This window comes from Colossoma macropomum, unplaced genomic scaffold (genome assembly GCF_904425465.1).
Source record: "Colossoma macropomum unplaced genomic scaffold, Colossoma_macropomum, whole genome shotgun sequence".
Taxonomy (NCBI): domain Eukaryota; kingdom Metazoa; phylum Chordata; class Actinopteri; order Characiformes; family Serrasalmidae; genus Colossoma; species Colossoma macropomum.
In genome coordinates this window covers 14,424-34,418 of record NW_023495392.1, presented here as the reverse complement: position 1 = coordinate 34,418, position 19,995 = coordinate 14,424, and the positions used below count along the sequence as shown (strand labels likewise).

Genomic DNA, 19,995 nt, shown 5'->3' with positions numbered 1-19,995 from the left:
TGTGTATCCTGTCATGTTCAAGCATGCTATCGTTTTCCTTCAGTGTGGTAAGACCCCTCAAAGGAAGGCTGTGGGAAAACTCAAAAAATGTACTTTCTGTGAGCAAAACATATATAGCATACATTCATACATTCAGCTGCAACTTTGTCAGGTACTTCTTCAGTACTGTGCAAAAAAAGTCATCCCAAACACATTCAGTAATGATTACGTCTGGGCTCTGGGGTAGCCAGTCTGTTCTGAGCCCTCCAGTAGCTTCTTTGTTTGATTTGCAAAATGTCTTCTTTTTTGTCTATTTTCCTTTCTAAGTAATTACTTAATGACAGCTGACGTCCTTTCAGATAGCATAATGTTAAGTTTTCTTCTCACAGTGTAAGGATGGACAAAAACACCTGTGGATTTTTTTTGAGATCTGAAGCAGCTCTCTTAAAGATGAAAGCTTTAAGTATTGTTTATATAATGATTATAGTTTTGGTGTTCTACTGCATCTTGCACAGTGGTGAGTAGTTCCGTTTTCTCTCTATCTTAATAATATTTTAATATTATTACATATACTGTTTTTTCACATATTTTCCTTTTAATTTCACCTTCCTTATGCAAGTGGATTATACTTAAATATATCTCCTGCAGAATGAATAACTTGTACATAATGGCTATTTTGACTAAAAATTTAATAAATGAAGAATTTACTAACCCTAGCTCATCAATTGCTGCACAGTTTATCAGCCCCGCTCTACCCCATCCATTAGTAGAAAGAGGCCAACATAGGACCACAGCTGACCAGTTATTTCTTGGATGATGTACCAACACTGTAGTAGCATTGTGGTGTTACTTCTCATGGTGCAGGTGCATCAGACACACAGTTTACACTTACTGGCCTCTTTATTGGATACATCAACCTTGTTGGTACATCTTGTAGTTGTATTTTTCCATGCAAAATCTGTGTTACTCATACTGTACCTCTTCATCAGTGGTCAGTTTCAAGAACGTTGTTAAATGGATTATTTTAAGTCTGCACTATTCTCAACCTTACAGTGACATTGAGGTGCCTGGTACACTTGCATTAACACAACACTTACTGGTAATGTCACTCTGTGCTAAGAATTGTATACCACCCAAATAATATTTGGTCAGTGGTGGTCCTACGGTGGTCTCTTTTGAATTGATGGAGGTAAAGAGAGGCTGATAAATTGAACAGCAACAGATGAATTACAGTTAGTATCTCTAAACCTACAAATTGCACCTATATGGGGGGTATTTCTGAGAAAATGACCGCTGAGTGTAGCTACAAGGTTGGTGCACTTAATAAACAGGCAACTTTGTGAAAGTGTATAGCAAAATGCTTTTAAACTACTTCATTTGTTTAAGTTTCTCATCTAAATGTGGTGTGTATGTATTTGTGTTACGCTCACAGGGTTTATCTGGGCTGAAATTAAGGAGATGTGGGATGGAGGTTTCACCGAGTATGTACATGACTGGTGGAATCTAATGGACTTCGCTATGAACTCTCTTTACTTAGCTACCATCTCTCTAAAGATTGTCGCGTATGTCAAGGTAAGCAACAAACCAAACCATGTTCCAGTATATACTCAGTAGCACACACTCACACACACAAAGATTACATGACCATCTGCAGCTGTGTGAGTCACCATACATGACAAGTCTTTCAAACCCACACAAGTCTCTTGCGTACTGCAGCCTGTTTGGGTGACACACAAAAATACACTATGTTTAAGATAATCCACAAGATTATATAATATATTTGTATAAAATTTCAAATATACATTGAAATCAAATCTCCACTGAACAATTATTTCAAAAATCAACAATATTCTTATTTATTTCACTCAAGTTTCTTAAATAAAGACAAATTTAGATAACTTTACTGAAAGGCAGAATTTATAAGGCAACATGACACCTATATAAACCTTTTATGACAACTGACATAACTCTTCATGAACATTTTTAAAGGCTGATTCCAACAAGCATCAGTTGTCCTAACGCTGCTTTTGTCAATTTTAATGGTATTTCACCTCATTAAGTGTTGTTACAACTGGTGCTGGTTGGAATAAGCTTTTAGAAATGTCAGTAACACTTTACTGTAGGGTACCGGTCATAAGGCTTTATGACACCTACATAAGCTAATCATGATAAGTGACATAACCCTACATAAATGTCTATAAATGGTTATTCCGACAGGCCTTATTCACTATAAAGGTTTCATTTGCCAGTTTTCATCAAATTAGCTAAAGTAGTCTTTATGACAGATGGAATAAGCATTTATAGACATTTATGTAGGGTTATGTCAGTTGTTATGACAAGCTTGTGTAGGTCTCATGTAGCCTTATGAACAGAACCCTACAGTAAAGCGTTACCGAAATGTCTACATAGGTTTGTCAGTTGTCGTGTAGGCTTATATAGGTGTCATGTAGCTCTACAAATGCTGCCCTTCAGAAAAATGTTACCTAAATTCATCTTATGTAACTGACATAACCTAAAATGAAAAAGCATACTGTTTATCTTTGAAAAAAATGTTGTAAATAAGTTGAGATGAAAATTTATGAAGTTTGTATGTCACATCAGGATGCTCCATTTTTCAGTCATCATATGCAGCTAAGATGAATTAAAACAATAATCAGATCTGAAAATACAGACTGCTAAATTAATCATTAATCAATCACCACATTAAAACACTTTAGAAGAATTAGGAGAGAACTCACTTATGCCTAGCAATGAATAACTGCTTTGCTGCCTTCCTTTGTCCACTGAATCCTAAAAAAAGAAGAAACAGAGGCAAAGAAACAAGGAGAGAAACTGTGAATCCTCATCACTGTGAGCATGTGAATAATGGAGGCAAAATTGGCCACCACTGTGCCAAAGAAAGCATTCTGGCCAACATAAGATGTACAAAACTTGAATGTGTGGTGAGTGTAACAGCCATAGTCAGTGTCTGAGGAGTTGAGAACAGTGGTCTGCACAACATATTATACAACTTATTATATCAGCCTTGTCTTTTAACAGCCTTTACTGTATTGACTTGATCTAACATTGTATTTTCAGTGCTTATAAGCCCACATCATTTGCGTTTTTCATCATTTTATGTTTTATATGTTTATTCGTTTACGCATTCAGCTACTGTTTAAAGGAGAAATATTTTTCCGTCACTGAAAGACAACAGTGAAGAGTAAAAAAAATTACCCTTCGAATAATGTGTTTTATGCTGTTATTTTGCTCCTCTATAAAGAAAAGGTCATTTAATGGGTGTTAATTTTACATATTAAAGACCACTCTCGTTGGCTCTCTCAGTAGAGGGGGCAGGGTAGGGGGTGTGGCCATTGTATGGTGATGGAGAGTTCAACAATGGCTGCAGTGGAGCACAATATAGAGGACGTGTGTCAGGTTCCAGTCATTGCAAAACACTGCAGACTTCAGCACACTTTCCTTTTTTAAACACACCTGATTCAGCTTATCAGCTAATTAGCAAGGCCTTCATGAACTGAATTCAGAGCGTTTAGAGCATAAACCCTAATCTCAGCAGCACTATGTCCGGGAAGGTCCCCAGTTTGACATGCCTGGTATAGAGAGACCGCATGTGTCTGATTTGTTTACACTGAAAGCCAGACACAGTCACTGAATTATGAACATGTGCCAGCCAAACACGTCATTGCGCAATGTTTGATGCAGAAACCTTGTTGTTTGCTTTATAGGTACCTTTTCTTTACATTCATTCCACTGTCCAAAAGATCATCTACAAGTGGAAAAGATTTAAAATCACTGCCAACTTGTCCAGGCCAAGCTGCCCCAGCAAATTAAATCTGAAAGCAGACCATAAGAACTCTAAAAAGTCTTTAAGAATTTCATCACAGGATCTTCAGGTAGCTTTTGCCACTGTTGATGTGCATGCAGACTACACAAATGTGACCTCCTTGGGAGGGGCACCTTTGTTGTCTTAAAAAAAAAAGAGTGCCCCTCCCAAAGCAGGCCTAAAGTTTGCTTTAGTCTTTGCTGAATATCAAAGCAAGGACCAGCACAATGTACTATGGATAGATGAGTCAGAGATGTTGGCCACAGAACCAGAAGCCATGTTTGACGAAAACCAAAGACAGCATTTATTCACAAGAACCTCATACCAACTGTAAAGCATAGTAACGTGCATAGCATTTATCATACATACTGTTGAACTGTTGAATCCAATACTCATATGTCCAAAAAAAGCATTTCGCTGGTTGCAGTAACATGTTGAGTACAAGTTAGACAAACAAAAGTGAGTGATGGCACAAGTCATTTGTAAGAGATATGTCTGACTTAAAGTGCTAATGTCTATAATTTTACAGTGATTTCTGCATTTTTTCAACAGTATAACAGTTCTCGTCCACGTGAGGAATGGGAAATGTGGCATCCGACACTGATGGCAGAGGCCTTATTTGCCATCGCGAACATCTTCAGCTCCCTGCGGCTCATCTCTCTCTTCACCGCCAACTCTCACCTGGGCCCACTGCAGATATCTTTGGGTCGCATGCTGCTGGACATCCTCAAGTTCCTCTTCATTTACTGCCTGGTGCTGCTGGCCTTCGCCAACGGCCTCAACCAGCTCTACTTCTACTACGAGACGCAGGCTGCGGATGAGCCTAACCATTGCAAGGGGATCCGCTGTGAGAAACAGAACAACGCCTTCTCCACGTGAGTTTGTATATATATGTGCGTGACGGAATACTTCAGTGCTTTACAACATAATCTCTATTTGCTGCATCTGTGTCACACGGTCAGTTGCCAGTAATTTCCATGGTGTTTTTCAGGTCCATTCTGTATGCATACTTATGTTTGAAAACTCCTGGTCAAATAATGTTTTGTTTATTTTCTGTAACACCTTCTGTACTAGAAATATCATTTTTTCTGCACAGTTTATTGCATAGTTTCTATGTAAGTTTAACATATTGAAAAACAAATAAAATAAAAAATGTGCCATAACTTTTGCACAGGCCACATTTTGTTTTTTTTACCCAGTATTTTAATTTCAGCAAATAAACAGTAGTTGTCCATTGTCCGTTGTTTGTAGAAGTGTGTTCTCTATAGAGGATGTGTTAACTTATTTTTCACTTGGAAAAGCAAAAAACTGTAATATGACCAGGGTCTATTTAAACTAGCCATCATTTAAACTACAAACGCGAGGCACGTGTCCCTATCGCTTTTTGGAATTCCAAAATATCCCAAATGGCCAATTTTGTCCCTACCACTTTTTAAAAGTGTAGTTTGCTTACAATCTTTTTTTTTTATAATTGTTTGCTGCAGATACCCATTCAAAGACTTTCTAAAAACATCTATAAGGCTCTGCAGAAAAGTGTTTTTAGTCATTCCTCAGCAATACATTAACACATGATGCACTAGTGACTATGTAGTGTACTAACGGTAAATAAGAACGGTTCTGTTGTGAGTATACTGAGATAGTAAAAATAGAAAGTGGGTGCAGGCCTTCTGATATTTTATAAAGACAAATGTAAATAGCGTGATATGGGATAAGCTCTTACAGTGTATTCAGAGACAACATTACTAATTGTCTTATATATTGAGTTTGAGCTATGTACCCTTAGATAGCAAGCTATGTTTCAGGTTAACATTACACTGATGAAGCGTAAAGTATTAGGTGTAAAAAGCATATCATGAAAATGGAAACAGTTTACAAGCTAGCTCAGCTCATATGAAAATATATTAAATAAAACCCAAAGAGGCATGTACAGTAAATGTTATCCTTACAAAGCTTATATTCATATATTTTGCCACTTTGCAGTACAGTACATCTACAGATGTTTGCAAATATTTCATGTTTTACGCACATTTTAGTGCACAATTACTGTTTATTTGCTGAATTTAACATATTGGGAAAAAATAAAACAGAAAACGCCACCTGTGCAAAAGTTATAGCACATTTTATATAGTTATATTCAGCAAATAAATAGAAATCGTGCACTAAAATTTGCAGGAAAATTACACATTTAGGTATTTCCACTTAAATATGTGAATTTAACTGTGTCACTTTGTACATCAATAAAACAATTATGGACTGGGCCATTCAGACATTTTCATACAACTGAACGGATCTTCTCACTTTCTGGCTGTGGTTTGTAAGCTTATTTTAGCGCTATTTGGCTGCAGAGAGATAAAGGTATTCTGTATGTCCCATTCCAATGCACACTTATTTACCTTTGCCATTGAAAACTCCATAGTGGACACAAAACTTGTCAGACGAAGCAACTATAATCAAGCCGGGCAGTGCTTAACAAAGTGAAAAGCCTTTTGAATGTGGTGTATTTAGCTAAGTAATGAGAATAATGAAAAGTCACATACATTAAAGAGAAATATTTGTAGACTAAATCCAAGGAAGACATTTTGAATTGTAAAGCAGTGTAACAGTTCAGCTGGTAAATGTGTGCATGCGTTTTGGGTATGTGCATGTACACGTTGTAGCACTATTTCCGACTGCCACTACATTACGAGTATTTTTTTTGTTTTTGGCCTGGCCCTCATCCTTGTCCCCAGCACTTTTTTAAATTATGTCCATTCTTAAAACACACTTACAATACAAGCCATTGGGTAGGTGCTGAGGAAGTGGTGACTGACAGTCAGATACAGATGCAGCAGACAGAGATACAGCTGAAAAATAGTGTAGTATTCCTCTGAAGGCAGACTTTAAATTGCCTGTTTTCCATTTCTGACCTCCTCCTTGTTCCTATTTCCTCCTCTGCTGTTTCTGTTTCATCACCTTCCTTAGACGCGCACACACACACACACACACACACACACACACACACACACACACACACACCTCTTCCACTACACTACTCTAGACTTGTAGGTGAGTACTGGTGAATATTCATCAGGAGCTCCTGCTTATTAATGATGTCTTTAATGACACATCCATGTGCACACAAATGCCTGTTACTGTATGTTATATAAGATCAAACCATCTCATGAATATTAATGAACTGAGAAGAGACACTATGATTTAAGATGAACCAGAGGATTACATATTTTCTCATTAGTGTTGCAATAAGCACTGACTCTTGTAATATTGTCATATGAGTTGAATTGAATCTTCAGAGATTTGAATGCTGTTAAGAATAATGTTCTTTAGAATGATAATGTTAAAATCTGCTTTTTATCCATGCAGTAACCTGATAATTTTAAATGCTTCTTAAGTGAACCCAGCCTTTGCATTCAGCAAAATAACTAGCCATCTGATCTAAAGCCCTGTAATATATAGGTAGGCCTATGGCTAAAAAATGATGCCCAGTGGTCTTTCACACAACATACAGATGCATCTGCAAGCATACAACTGCATTCATAAAAATGTGAATAACTATTTCAAGGTATTTGCCACAACGTTCAGCAAAAATAGGAATATAACATGACAGCATATTGTATTGTATCATTAAATACAAGCCTCTCAATTAAATATCCAGAAGCATCGAACAGTACACTCAACAGACTGGAGCAAATAAAGTATTCATTTTAATACTAATTTTGACACTAAATTGCATGGCCTATAATAGAAATTAAACAAGTAAGCCCTCAATGAGGGCAGACTGTCCCTCCATCCCTCTTTTAAAAAAGCAAATGGGAAAAGCACGTCTAGCAATGAACTGAGAATGGATACATTAACCTAAAGGCAGATATGCAGGCACTCCTGATTTTTGCTGTATCAGAAAATGTATTGATTAAATGAAGACACCACTGCATCGTATCAAACCGAATTATGAATTTTGTGAATAGCTAACCTGGTAACCCTTTAAAATAGTTATTTACCTATGAGCTTGACATCTAGCATCTGACAGGAAGGAGGCTGTAGAATGTAGAAACTCCTTACTACTCACAACATGTCAAATGAATGTGGAGCAGAAAAATAGTTCTGGACAAGTTACAGGGTAATAAAGATTACATCTTTTTTATCAAGTCTTACTATAAGATGGAAATAATAGTACAAATGTTGGGGAATATTGCATCGCTTAATTAGCAATATATTAGAGTCATATTAGAAGCATGCTATTTAAAGTCTTCAAATCATAAAAAAAGGAAAATGGAAACAATGGAAAATACTGGAAAAAAATTGTTGGATGATTTAACGATAAATAACATTAAATGTTACAACCCTGAGTACAAATTTTCCTTGGCCATGGAAACAGTGAGTTAAGGGAGTTCTGAGAAAGTTATCTAGAATACCTAGAGCTGACTTTAGTCTCACCATACAATCAAGCTGCTCTGTATTAGCCTGCATAGCTTCCATGACTAAAAATACAGAAAATGTTTTTTCCAGCAATGCCATTAAGGCTTAGTTACCCACACAGGAATTAAGCCTAGTCCCAGACTACATAGCCTTCTGAATGGAAATTGTCCACTGAAAGCAAAGTGTAGCCCAGGACTAAGCTTAATCCTTGGAAACCGACCCTAAATGTTTATCTGGTGTAAATTGAATAGCCATTGTAAACCTCTGTCTTTATGTAACATTAGTTTGTCAATTCTTTCAGGCATGAGACATATCAGCTCTACCCATCATAAAACTGCCACATCAGAGAAAAATTATTGTATCTAGGCATTAATCTTTTCCATCTATATCTGTTTCTTAGGTTATTTGAGACTCTTCAGTCTCTGTTTTGGTCCATATTTGGCCTGCTGAATCTTTATGTCACCAATGTGAAGGCGAGGCATGAGTTCACAGAGTTTGTTGGAGCCACCATGTTTGGCACCTACAACGTTATTTCACTGGTAGTGCTCCTCAACATGCTTATTGCCATGATGAACAACTCATACCAGCTTATTGCCGTGAGTATTTGTAACCTCAAAATCTCTACGCTTGAATATGCATGTATTGTTTGCTCTGAAACAGAACTATAAATTCTTAATTTCAGCATTCAAGTACAGACAGCTCAGTTAGCAGGCACACATAATATTGGCAGCCAGTATATTAATTTGCAGGTATTTGGGAAGGTTATTATCAGTTGAGTATTGGAATTGCAGCCAATGGTTACAACCAATAATTTAGCTCCATATTTTAGCCTGTGAAGGCATTGACACAGCTATAGTGACAAGTGCTGGGCATTTCCATTTTGCATTTCCAGCTTACTAACACAGTGGATAACACCACCGCACATTGAAGATAGCAGGCTTGATTCCCTATCCAGATGAGAATGCTGCAATAAATTGGTATTAATTCCAGCAGTAACAAGGTTTTGTCAGATATCGTTATCAGCCCAAAAATTCCATAATGAGGTACCCATGCTCTTGAATATAAGCTTGTGGGCGTTTGTAAACACTTCTGATTCTGGTCATGTAGTTCAAAGTTTTATCTGACAATATGAACCGGTCTGTGTGTGTGTGCTGGTGTGCTTTAGGACCATGCAGACATTGAATGGAAGTTTGCCAGGACTAAGCTCTGGATGAGTTATTTTGATGAGGGTGGCACACTTCCACCGCCTTTCAACATCGTCCCCAGCCCAAAGTCAGCCTGGTACCTCTGCCTCTGGCTGCACAGATGGCTATGCAGGAGAGGCGACACTCCACATGATGAGAAACATGAGAATCTCAAGGACTTAACAGTAAGCTCATACATATATTAAACAAGTTCAGTTTCATTACAGGCCATTTTAGTGTAAAGTTTTGGTCTTCAGGTACTAAAGACGTGGCTTTTGTCTCCAGAATCTGCCATTCTTGTTATGTTATGAACCAGGTGGTGCTTAAGAATACAATGGTCCACGTTCTCATTGGCAGACTACAAGCAAATTTGAGAAATTAATATTCACATTAGAATACTCTGAGGTCCTTCAAATTATGTGGTTGGAGGTTTTGTGTGTACATTTTGCCTTACATGTGCTTTAGTGCTTTGGTTTTGTGGTACAATATGTTTATTTAATCATTATTTTTATTACATCAAAACCATAAGCAACCTAAATGGCTGGTGCTGGAGCCAGTCAGAGACCACCCTTTACTTAATTTCCTGTCAAAATGACCATGTTATCCAGGTTATTCATTTTCAGGAGCTATTTTAGAGATTAGATTTATAATATTCTTATGCAAGCTACACTTCCATAAGGAAGGAGAAAATCAAAGAAAAATAAGTGGGAAAAGATAGGTTAAGAAATTGCTAAAAGATATAGGGTGTATTGAGAACCGTGCAAGACCTGGTAGACCACCAAAACAGTCCACATCAAATAAACAGTGCTTAAAGCTTTCATCTTTTGGAAGTGAGAGACTCTTGCTTCAGATCTGAAAAAAAAAAATCTGTGTTTCTATCCATGCTTCTACTGTAACAACTCAACACCGTGGGTCTGAAAGGATATGTAGTTGTCAAGAAGCTGATACTGAGAAAAGAAATCAGACAAAAAGGAAAAACATTTGCAAATCAGTAAATGAAGCTGCTGGTGTTCGCAGAACAATGGACTTGGAGCCCAGAACTCAACATCATTGAATGTGTTTGGTTACTTGGATTGTGAGAAACAGAAAATGCAACCAACTTTTAAGACAACTTTAGAAGTGGAAAATATGGAAGAATATCCCTGCAAATTTCTTTGAAACTGAAAGCAAGCCTCTCAAAAAGAATGAAAGCGGTAGTAAAGGTAATGCATGAGCATCTTAATATGTAGCTGTTATATTAAGTTTGTTTTCTGCTTTTTTCCTGATGCTGAAGAATGAATAACTTGTACATAATGGCCAATTTGAATGTCTCTGACGACCATTCATTTACTTAAGAAAAAAATTGTAGAACTTTAGAGCCTAAAATTTAAAGGACTGTTTTTTTTGTTTCTTTTTTGTAGGATAACATGTCCAGGCAATACTGTGATCTGAAAATTGAGGTTGACCTGACCACTGCAGAAAGCGTAACACTAGATTACAAATGACCACTAAACCTTCAGCTGTCATTATGCTATATTAGTTTTATTTATAACAGTTTTGTTTTATAACATTCTCAAACATTCCATTGTTAAATAATAACTCACAGCATTTCATATCTTGTTATTTAAAGCAGTCCACACATTGAGATATTGAGGATAGATGCTCTATCCGCAGGACCGTGGTACATATCAGTATCAGCTGAGAGTTTTCTTTTTTCACTGCTTTCATCAGATAGAGGCTGAGATTGTTGGATAGCTGTTCTGCTTTTAGGTTTACATGTAGGCAGCTTTATATAACTCTAGAGATTTGATCTCAGCATTGTGCTGTCTGCATGTGTGTGGGTGTGTGTGTGTGTGTGTGTGTGTGTGTGTGTGAGAGAGAGAGAGAGAGAGAGGGGTGGGGGCACTGAGAAATGAGAAGGAGAGAGAAATGTGCTGGACTGCTGGAGTGATTCAGTGATGATAAAATAATGTTTTGTATCTATTATTTATAATTACTGGTCCTCAGTTAAGGCATAGAAGGGTCTGGTGGTTCATTTCATGATGGGACTAGATTATTAGATTATACATTTTAAATTGTGTATTTTGCAAGGCTTAAGGTGATTGCTTGCGAATCGCCCAGATACCAAGTGCCCAGACATTTCTGAGTGTTAAGGCACAAAGCTGTTAATACTTATAAATACATGCATCTTAAGATACTAGAACAAGTTATAGCAAGGCTAATAAAAGTTAAGGACCAATCCCATTTCTTATTTTTACCCTTATCCCTTGTTTTTGAGTGTCACCTTGCCCCTTAAAACTGAATTACAAAGAGTAGTGGTTGAAATCTTCCACTATGAAATCCCATTTCAAACCTCAAATGAAAAACAACATTGCTTCATTAACAGGCTACTAGCAGTGCTCTGTAGGCAGCCCTGCCAGTCTGCAGTGGTACCAGAGGTGCGGTAAAGATCAGCAACCTCGCTTCTGATCTTTAGTTAAATGTAGGGAATCATATGCCTTTAAAGAGGGGGGCTGCGACAATTCTTTATTATTGCCCACCCCTAATTCTTCAATGATGTGAAGCTGAAGTCAGCTATTAGCCAGCTTCTTGTTTGAATTTTCCCATTCACCTTAAACGGTGCAGCAGTTCCGATGCCTGAGGCCAGAATGTAACTGCTGCACCGTTTAAGGTGGAACGAGAAATTTAGGCTGCTAGCTACTGAGACATCAGCATACTACTAGTGATTTTTTTATGCTTGTTAAAAAGAAAAGGACCATAATACATTGAAATGACATTAAACTAAGATAATACAACGGTTATAGTATTTTGTTATTGGAGAAAATACTCACATTTGTTGGTTTCTTTGGTTGCTTTTGCAGCCATCTTGCCAGTTTCTCTTTTTTCTCTTAACACTCCGTTTGGAGTGTGCCTCTGAAAAACCTCAGTTTGGAGGGTCATGTAGCCCTAACACTTCACCCTACCCCTGTATCGCAACAAAAATCGGGACACCCTACTCCTGAACATGCAAAACAGAGGGTTAAGGGCTAATTAGTAATTAGTAATAGTTTGACTGTCAAAGATCTGTACACTCTTAAAAATAAAGGTGCCAGAAAGGGTTCTTTAGAGCAATGCCATAATGGTTCTCAGCCCTGCCCTTGGAGGTCACTTTCTCTACTAATTTGTGTTATCCCTGCTTTAATGCACCTATTTCGACTAAACAGCTAATTATTTTAGGGATTTTAACTAAATAAGCAAGGATGTTCCCTGAAGTGTGCAGGGCAGGGGGTGGAAAACACTGCCCTAGAAGAAGAATCACTTTTGCTTCCTTAAAGGACCTTTCAGTGGATGCATGAAGCATGCCCTAAGTTATGCAGATTGTTCAGTAGCAGGCCAATAAAATGACAGCATTCAGCAGCTTGTAAGCCAGTGGCTGTGCTCATAGGCATTTGAGTTTAAGCTGCGAGTGCACTGCTCCCTCTTTTGATCCAACTTTATACTGTTTTAGGTACGATGGAAAGAGAATATACTGGAAAGAAAAAAATGTGAAATAAACAAAAGGTCTTCTTTTTTTTTAAGACGAGAGAATGCTGAGATGATGTGTGATTATTTTCTTAAAATAACAGATTTAAACAGTGTATTACTGTAGTGTATGAGATGGCTTTTGCATTTGCCTAGTTCATCAATGGTCAGGACCCCACAGGATCATTACAGAGCAGGTATTATTTGGGTGGTGAACCATTTTCAGCACTGCAGTGACACTGATACTGTTTTTAAAACCTATGTACACTTACTGTCCACTCTATTAGACACTCCTACCTTGTAGATAGAGGTAGAGACAATAGTTCATCGCTGGCTACACAGTTTGTGTAAGCATTTACCTCCAGTGATGCTGTGCAGGCAGCAATTCAGAAAGATTCTCATTTCATACTCTCCAGAGACTGATGTAGAAGTTGTCTGGACAAGCCCACCACAAGCCCAGCATTGACGTGTGAACCCACAGTAATTTCCCTGAGGAACTGAGTTGAGATTTGTTGTGTATACAAGGAGTGAAGGAAAAGGTTTGAATCATTGTTAACACAACTGCGTCTTAGTTTCAGGTCCACCTCATAAGCATGTCCCATGTCACTGGCCTTGGACTTAGACTGAGATAAATGAAGTTAGATAGCTAATCATCAAGGGTTAGTGCAAAGCATCCATTAAGAAGTCAAATTTAAAATAAAATGTTGGAAATAAACAAATTAGAAATCAAGGTGTAGAAGTGACCTAGAACTATGGATATTATCTTTTACTGTTGATTGAAACTGGGAGAAAATGAAAAATAATTATTTCCCTGAACGTGAAATAACCTTGCCCTAGCAAGTTAAGCATTTTGTGTTTTGTGTGAATTAAATTCTGTGCTTTTCTTTTCAGGAAAAGCATGCTGACAGGATTATTCAGAATAAACACTATCAGGTATGTAGGAAAGAGGTCTAAAAACACAAACTACAAATGTGTACAAGCACACACACACACACACACACACACACACACACACATTTAGAGGCAGGAGAAATCAATTTAACACTGCTGTCCTCAATTTGATTTGCAAACCAAAAGGTCCAGCTCATTAAGAATAGGAAAATGCTTGATCTTCTCTTGCCCTTATCTCTTCTCTTTCTTAGGAGGTGATTCGTAATCTAGTGAAGAGGTATGTAGCAGCTATGATCCGCAGTGCAAAGACAAATGAGGGCTTGACGGAGGAGAACTTTAAGGTAAACTTCATTTATATATTTATTCACAAATTATAAAATGCATTCAGTTGAATACCTCAAGAGTTCAACACTGGTGACTTTACAATATAGTTTCCTAATTGATTCCTGGCAGTGGAGAAACATACCTGAATAAACTCATCAGAAATTCTGAAATCCCACCACATTTACTTCACAGTTAAACTACTTTCAACCACTTGAAAGTCAGGATTAGACATTGTCACTCTTGTACTCACACTCGTTGGGTCAGCGGTTATCCTAGGGTGGTATCTTTCCTTTGATGGATGTAGTAGAAAGGTTCAGTTGTGTGACAATCTATGGGCAACAGTCAGTAACTTAAAGCTATAAATAGCAGCTGATAATATAGCCAAGGAGTGTAACGAAAAAGTACAGTACCCTGCAAAAGGTGGAGACCTCCCTTTCATTTATTTATTTTCAGTCAAAACAGCCTTTAAATACAAGTTATTCATTTTCATGGAAAACATCACGCAGAAATTACCCAGAAGCCTCAACTACTAAACATAATATAATTTCTTTTCAGTATTTAGTGTATCCACTCTTTGCCTTTATTGGAGTTGCCATTCTTTTCAGGAGACTTGCTTTGAGTTTGTCAAAGAAATCTGCAGGTATATTTTCAACACGTCTTAGAAGTTGTTTGCATCTTCTGCTTACCTAGTAATCTCCACAAACTTTATGTAAAACATGGACTATCTTTTAGAGGCTTCACAAGTTTGTGTTTAAACTAGAACCTCCAGAAAATGTTACTGCAAATCGCCAATAGCTTAGCACTAACAAACTATAGGGATACTAGCAGAAATTATCTTAGAGGGTTTTTTCCCTTTTTTTGACCATTTTGACATTTATGGCTCAAATTAAAGGCCTAGCTCAGTAGTCATAGTTTGCCACTGATTTTTTCCAATCTGTAATTGTGGAGATCTCCCAAAAATATAAGCTTTAAGTACTTCTCAGAACTCAGAAGTATCTCCTTTACTCATTTTAGGTGCATGTAAGAAAGAAATTTGCAATCCCCTTGTCACTCTCAACCAAGAAAGTTACTGAAGTCCGAGTACAATACACTAAGAGTAGAAGAGTTTGCAAAGAGTTTGTAAACCCAAACAGGAAAGACAAAAACAATCCTTTTGAAGTTATATTGAATCAAAAAAGTCAGCGATTCACAATACCGGGACAGACACATGCACATATACATATACTTTTAAAGGGCCTATGCAGCCCTTTTAGTTTAGTTTCGATTTGGTCCCCTGTATAACAAATGGCTAATACAGAATTCGAAAAAAAAAACCTTTCATTTAATACTGTTAACACACCCAAAGAAAGTTTAACCTTGCAAGGCTTTTCATTTAAACCATTTTCTTATGATATGTGCAACAAAATTAAGAAGAAGTTCAGGTGTGTTCTGGTAACTGCTTGTGTGAATGTTAGTGTCTCTTTGAAGGGGAGCATAATGTCAGTGACACCTTTAGGAACTTTTTGTTGGGAAGACAGCTGTAATTCATTGTTTTTAAGACTGAAAGGATGGAACAGAGGCAGAAGACAAAAAAAAAAACAAGTAGGTAAGTTAAATACAGATGGAGTTGACATATTTAACAGGAAAACTGTTTTCTGCTTTTTTCTGTCACTGAAAACAAAAAACTCATACTCAACTCCTGTTTTCACTGGAAACTGAATAAAAGAAAGGCTGACTTTTGCATAGTACTGTAGGTGTACCTAATAAACTGTAAACTCTGTAAACTGTATTTATTGAAACTTGTGTAGAGTGCTGAATGAACTAATTGTCATCCTACTTAGGAGCTGAAGCAGGACATCTCTAGTTTTCGGTATGAAGTCATGGACCTTCTTGGGAACCGAAAGCCACCACGACGTACTTACTCTTCAAGTAGTGAGGCTACACTTCGCGATGAGGCCTGCGATGATGGCGATGCCCCAAATAACCGCTGCCGTGGTGACAGTGATAGCAGCAGAGGCAAAGCTTTTAAAGCAGCTTCATCTGCAGGCTCCCCATATGGAGTCTCTGCTCTCTTTCACTCCCTTTCTGCAATGGAGTTTCCCACATCAGCGACAGCAATAAGTACATACAACAGGGAGGACAGACCAAAGATCAATGGGCTGAGGAAAAACCCCTCACCCTGCTCTTCCACTTCCTCAGTGACTGCGGCTGGGCCTGCAGTCTCGAGAACGTGGAGCAGGTTTACACGCTTTTCTGGTTCTAAGAAGAACTCCTTCAGACGTCTGGGGCTGTTGTTCTCCCGCATGGGCAGTCACCTTCCCCAGCCTGCTGGTGTTAGTTCTGCCACATACACTATCTCAGATGGACTGCTCCACCCACCAGGAGCCTGGAGTGACCTGGGCATCTCTCGTGGCGATGGTCCGGTCACCCGCAACGAGAGCAACCTCAATCATGCAGATACACCCACCACCACCACCGACTGTGGCAGCGCTCCTAGGATAACAAACAGACAGAGAACCAACGGGAGAGACATTCTGTTGACTTTAGGGCCCCTGGCTGCGCCCCCTTCCCTGCACTGTGCTTCCAGTTTCTCTGCCTCCAGTTCTCACCTCCTGGACTCGAATGAGGATGTGTTTCAGGGATTAGTCGGGCCTTGTGATGGACACACGCCAGACCCAGCCCACCGTGAGGTGGAGCAAGATGACTCAGTGACCACACAGCTATAGTATTGCAAGCATGCACTGTGGTGACAGCACTTTAACTACAACAATAATATTTGATGATACCAATAACAGTGACATTTCTATTAATGACAAACACTTTTTTATTTGAACTGATGGAAATATTTTTTCATTTTCAGTAAGATTTGAGCCAAAACAAAAGCAGGTTATACACAAAGACATTTTGAATACTTGTGGCTTGTTGACAAGTGAATACATTTTTAGTAATCTGCATTATTCTTATATCAAGTATTAATAGCTTGCTGATTTTAAAGATTAAACAGTTTAAGATAACAGAGGGGACTAAGAGTGTTATAGCCAGCAGACTTTAAACTGTTAACAATAACTGTATGAGCAACCCCTGTCCTATCACAGCACTTCTTGCAAGTAATAAAGCACTGAATGTTACTTTAATAAATGTTTAGTATTTTACACGCACACACACACACCAAAACACATGCTTATGTTTAAGTTTCCCTCATAAACACCAGAAAATCTACGTTCAGTCACACTACAAACATAATATGCCTTTTGCAGGATGACTGTAAGTTGACTGGTTGATTTCTTACAGATAAAACGAATGAAAGTAATGCATGCTGGTCAGCATGGCAGTTTCTAAACCTTTCAGTGGCCGGTGATTACCACACTCACTGATCATAGCTGTTATTATCACTCTCTTGTTTAAAAGATATTTTTTTACTACTGTGTAGTTACAGTGTTCACCAGAATACATTGTTTTCAGAGATTAATTGGTGTTTGGATGATCTGGAAACTATTAGATTTAGAAATCTGCTCAATTTCATTCTAACTTAATGTTTGGGGGTCTTTACAAATCACTTATATGTGATCATAGCATACTATTCAGCATACTATTTCTTCTTCAGAAAAGAAAAGAAGGATTTATCTTATCCAGCCAATATACGCCAGTGCACATCAGTGGTTAAGAAGCGGTAAAGGTAAGCCACCATCGTATCTTCACAGCTGTTACCAATATTCAGATATAAAAACAGTCAGAGTATTTATTTAAATACAACACAATACTTAGGAAATATGCTGGTAAAGCTGCTTTGAGAAGTTCTGTTATACAATCACTATAAATAAAAGTGAACCAAATTGAAATATAGCTGAAGAAATAATACTAATATTTTTTAAAGGTTTAAAGGGTTTTCTGTGGCGAACAACACTAAATTCTTAAAAGAAAAACATTTACCATATAAAAATCATTTTAGGTCTAGTGTTAGTGTCTTTTTTTCTTTGCTTCACCAGTGAATGTGAACAAAGGGAGACCCCCAAAATCATGCCACATAAAGCCCTTAGATCTGGTTACAGCAGCTAGCACCATCTAACTACAGCTAGCTGAGCCTTAGCATTTGCATACTAGCATGCACCATTGATACAAAAAAATGAAAAACAAATTCTGACCCATTTTTGGAGGGACTGGGTAAAGGTATGAAAATAGCAGACAGGCAAGATTGGCTGTTAACAGTCGCCCATTTCTCAACCTTTCTATCACCACAAGAAGGAAAACTAACCAATGCAAATTGACAAATGCAGCAGCTCAGATAATTTTATCCTTTTTTATTATATACATTGTAGGCATTCTCTATGACTCGCCTGTCTAACTCAGTTATCTTGCCTTTCATTCCACTGCTGTTTTTACCACCAGCTTGCACTTATTCCACTATTGTTTTTTATCACTTCCCCTTGTGAAAATCCCCTAAGGGTCATTCTATTACTGTATCAGAATCACTTTATTTTGCCAAGTATGTTACACGGAATACAAGGAATTTGTCTTGGTGAGTGCAGACACGTATGACATGGAACATACTGAGCAGACAAACAAACAGCCTATTAACAAATATTTAACTAAGGGACAAATAAAATAAAACTACAATAAACAGAAAAGAATAACAAAGAATAATAAAGAGCCAATATGAAAGGAGCTAAAGAGATGTGCAAATATCTGTACATCTATGCTGGTCTGAATAGACATATAAGAACTATTATACAAAATATTACAGAATGATTAGAACATTTGTAAAAATGAACATTCGTGCAGCTGTGCAAATAGGCATTATGTTACAGAGAAGTTTTACAATAGTAAAACAATAAGGGAGGCTGTTGGGTCCAGTTCAAATTTAAAGTGTGAGGTGTCCACTGTGTTTAATACGCACTACAGCTGTGGGGAAAAAAAAGCTCTCAGCATGTCTGGTTGTGCTGGATTTGATGGGCCTGAATTTTCTACCAGTGGGCAGTGACTGGAAGGAGTGATGTCCAGGATGAAGGAGTATTAGCCTAATGCATCAACATAATGTAGACTTCAACAGCAGAACCTGCCCTGAAATCATCTGATGCAACTTCAGATTGCCACAGAAATGAAATACTTTTAAATAAATGTATGAAACTATAATGATTTGCAACATTCAAACTGGGATTTATGTGACAAACTACCTAATATGTTCTACATCACTGTTGAAGTAACTGTTACTTGCTAAGCAACGTTTGCTTAGCTAGTTTTGCAAATGGCCACTTGTGTAGTCATTTGGGAGTAGAACATCTTTGTGAAGCTGCACTCAGGTTCTCATTATAGCATCATTCCGTTAATGACATTTGCTTAGTCCTACCACTTCAGCCCCGTAAAATTCCTAGACACTCAATCAGTGGCAAAAATTCAGTAGACAGGTGGCTGTGCTCATAATGGCAGTCTAAGGTAGACAGACCAATTTAGCTACAGAACTTCTTTAGTCATTGCTTTGAAGTGCTCTTTATTGCCTAAATGTCAACAACAAAGCAATTTTTCAAAATCACTTTGTCTACATTGAGGGTAATTTGAACCAATTAAGATCATTCTTGGTATACAAATGGTTTGGCTGGATAAAAACAACAGTTTTAACTAAATAAGAAATACTAACATATAAAAATGCTTGGGTTCCTGGACATTTTGTGTCCTTTTTCTTGAACAGGCAACCAAAAACATGGACAATCCAGGGACATTCTGTACAGGCGACAACCCAACAACCTTCTCTTAATTTGAAATTGACATCTCATGAGGTTGTGTGATGCACTTTATACAACACAGCAACCACACTGTCCCTAAAGGTGGACCAAATGATGGACACATTCTTTCAGGTGCTTGGCTATCAGCAGTGTGTTTGTGCCAGTTATGCTGCTAGCAAACCAAAATATGTTCTCTAGGTCCTGA

The 19,995-nt window shown here is 37.7% G+C and overlaps 1 protein-coding gene across 1 annotated transcript in view; it reads left to right on the top strand.

Annotated features, from left to right (window-relative positions):
• The window catches only part of trpc5a (transient receptor potential cation channel, subfamily C, member 5a), a 36,099-nt gene extending 18,892 nt beyond the window's left edge, over positions 1-17,207 (top strand). The window contains exons 4-10 of the mRNA XM_036562475.1: positions 1,412-1,551; positions 4,355-4,677; positions 8,616-8,811; positions 9,381-9,584; positions 13,771-13,812; positions 14,022-14,111; positions 15,915-17,207. Of these exons, the coding sequence (XP_036418368.1) occupies positions 1,412-1,551; positions 4,355-4,677; positions 8,616-8,811; positions 9,381-9,584; positions 13,771-13,812; positions 14,022-14,111; positions 15,915-16,799 (1,880 nt within the window). The 3' untranslated portion in view covers positions 16,800-17,207. The remainder of the gene's footprint in view (positions 1-1,411; positions 1,552-4,354; positions 4,678-8,615; positions 8,812-9,380; positions 9,585-13,770; positions 13,813-14,021; positions 14,112-15,914) is intronic.
• The last annotated feature ends 2,788 nt before the right edge of the window (positions 17,208-19,995 follow it).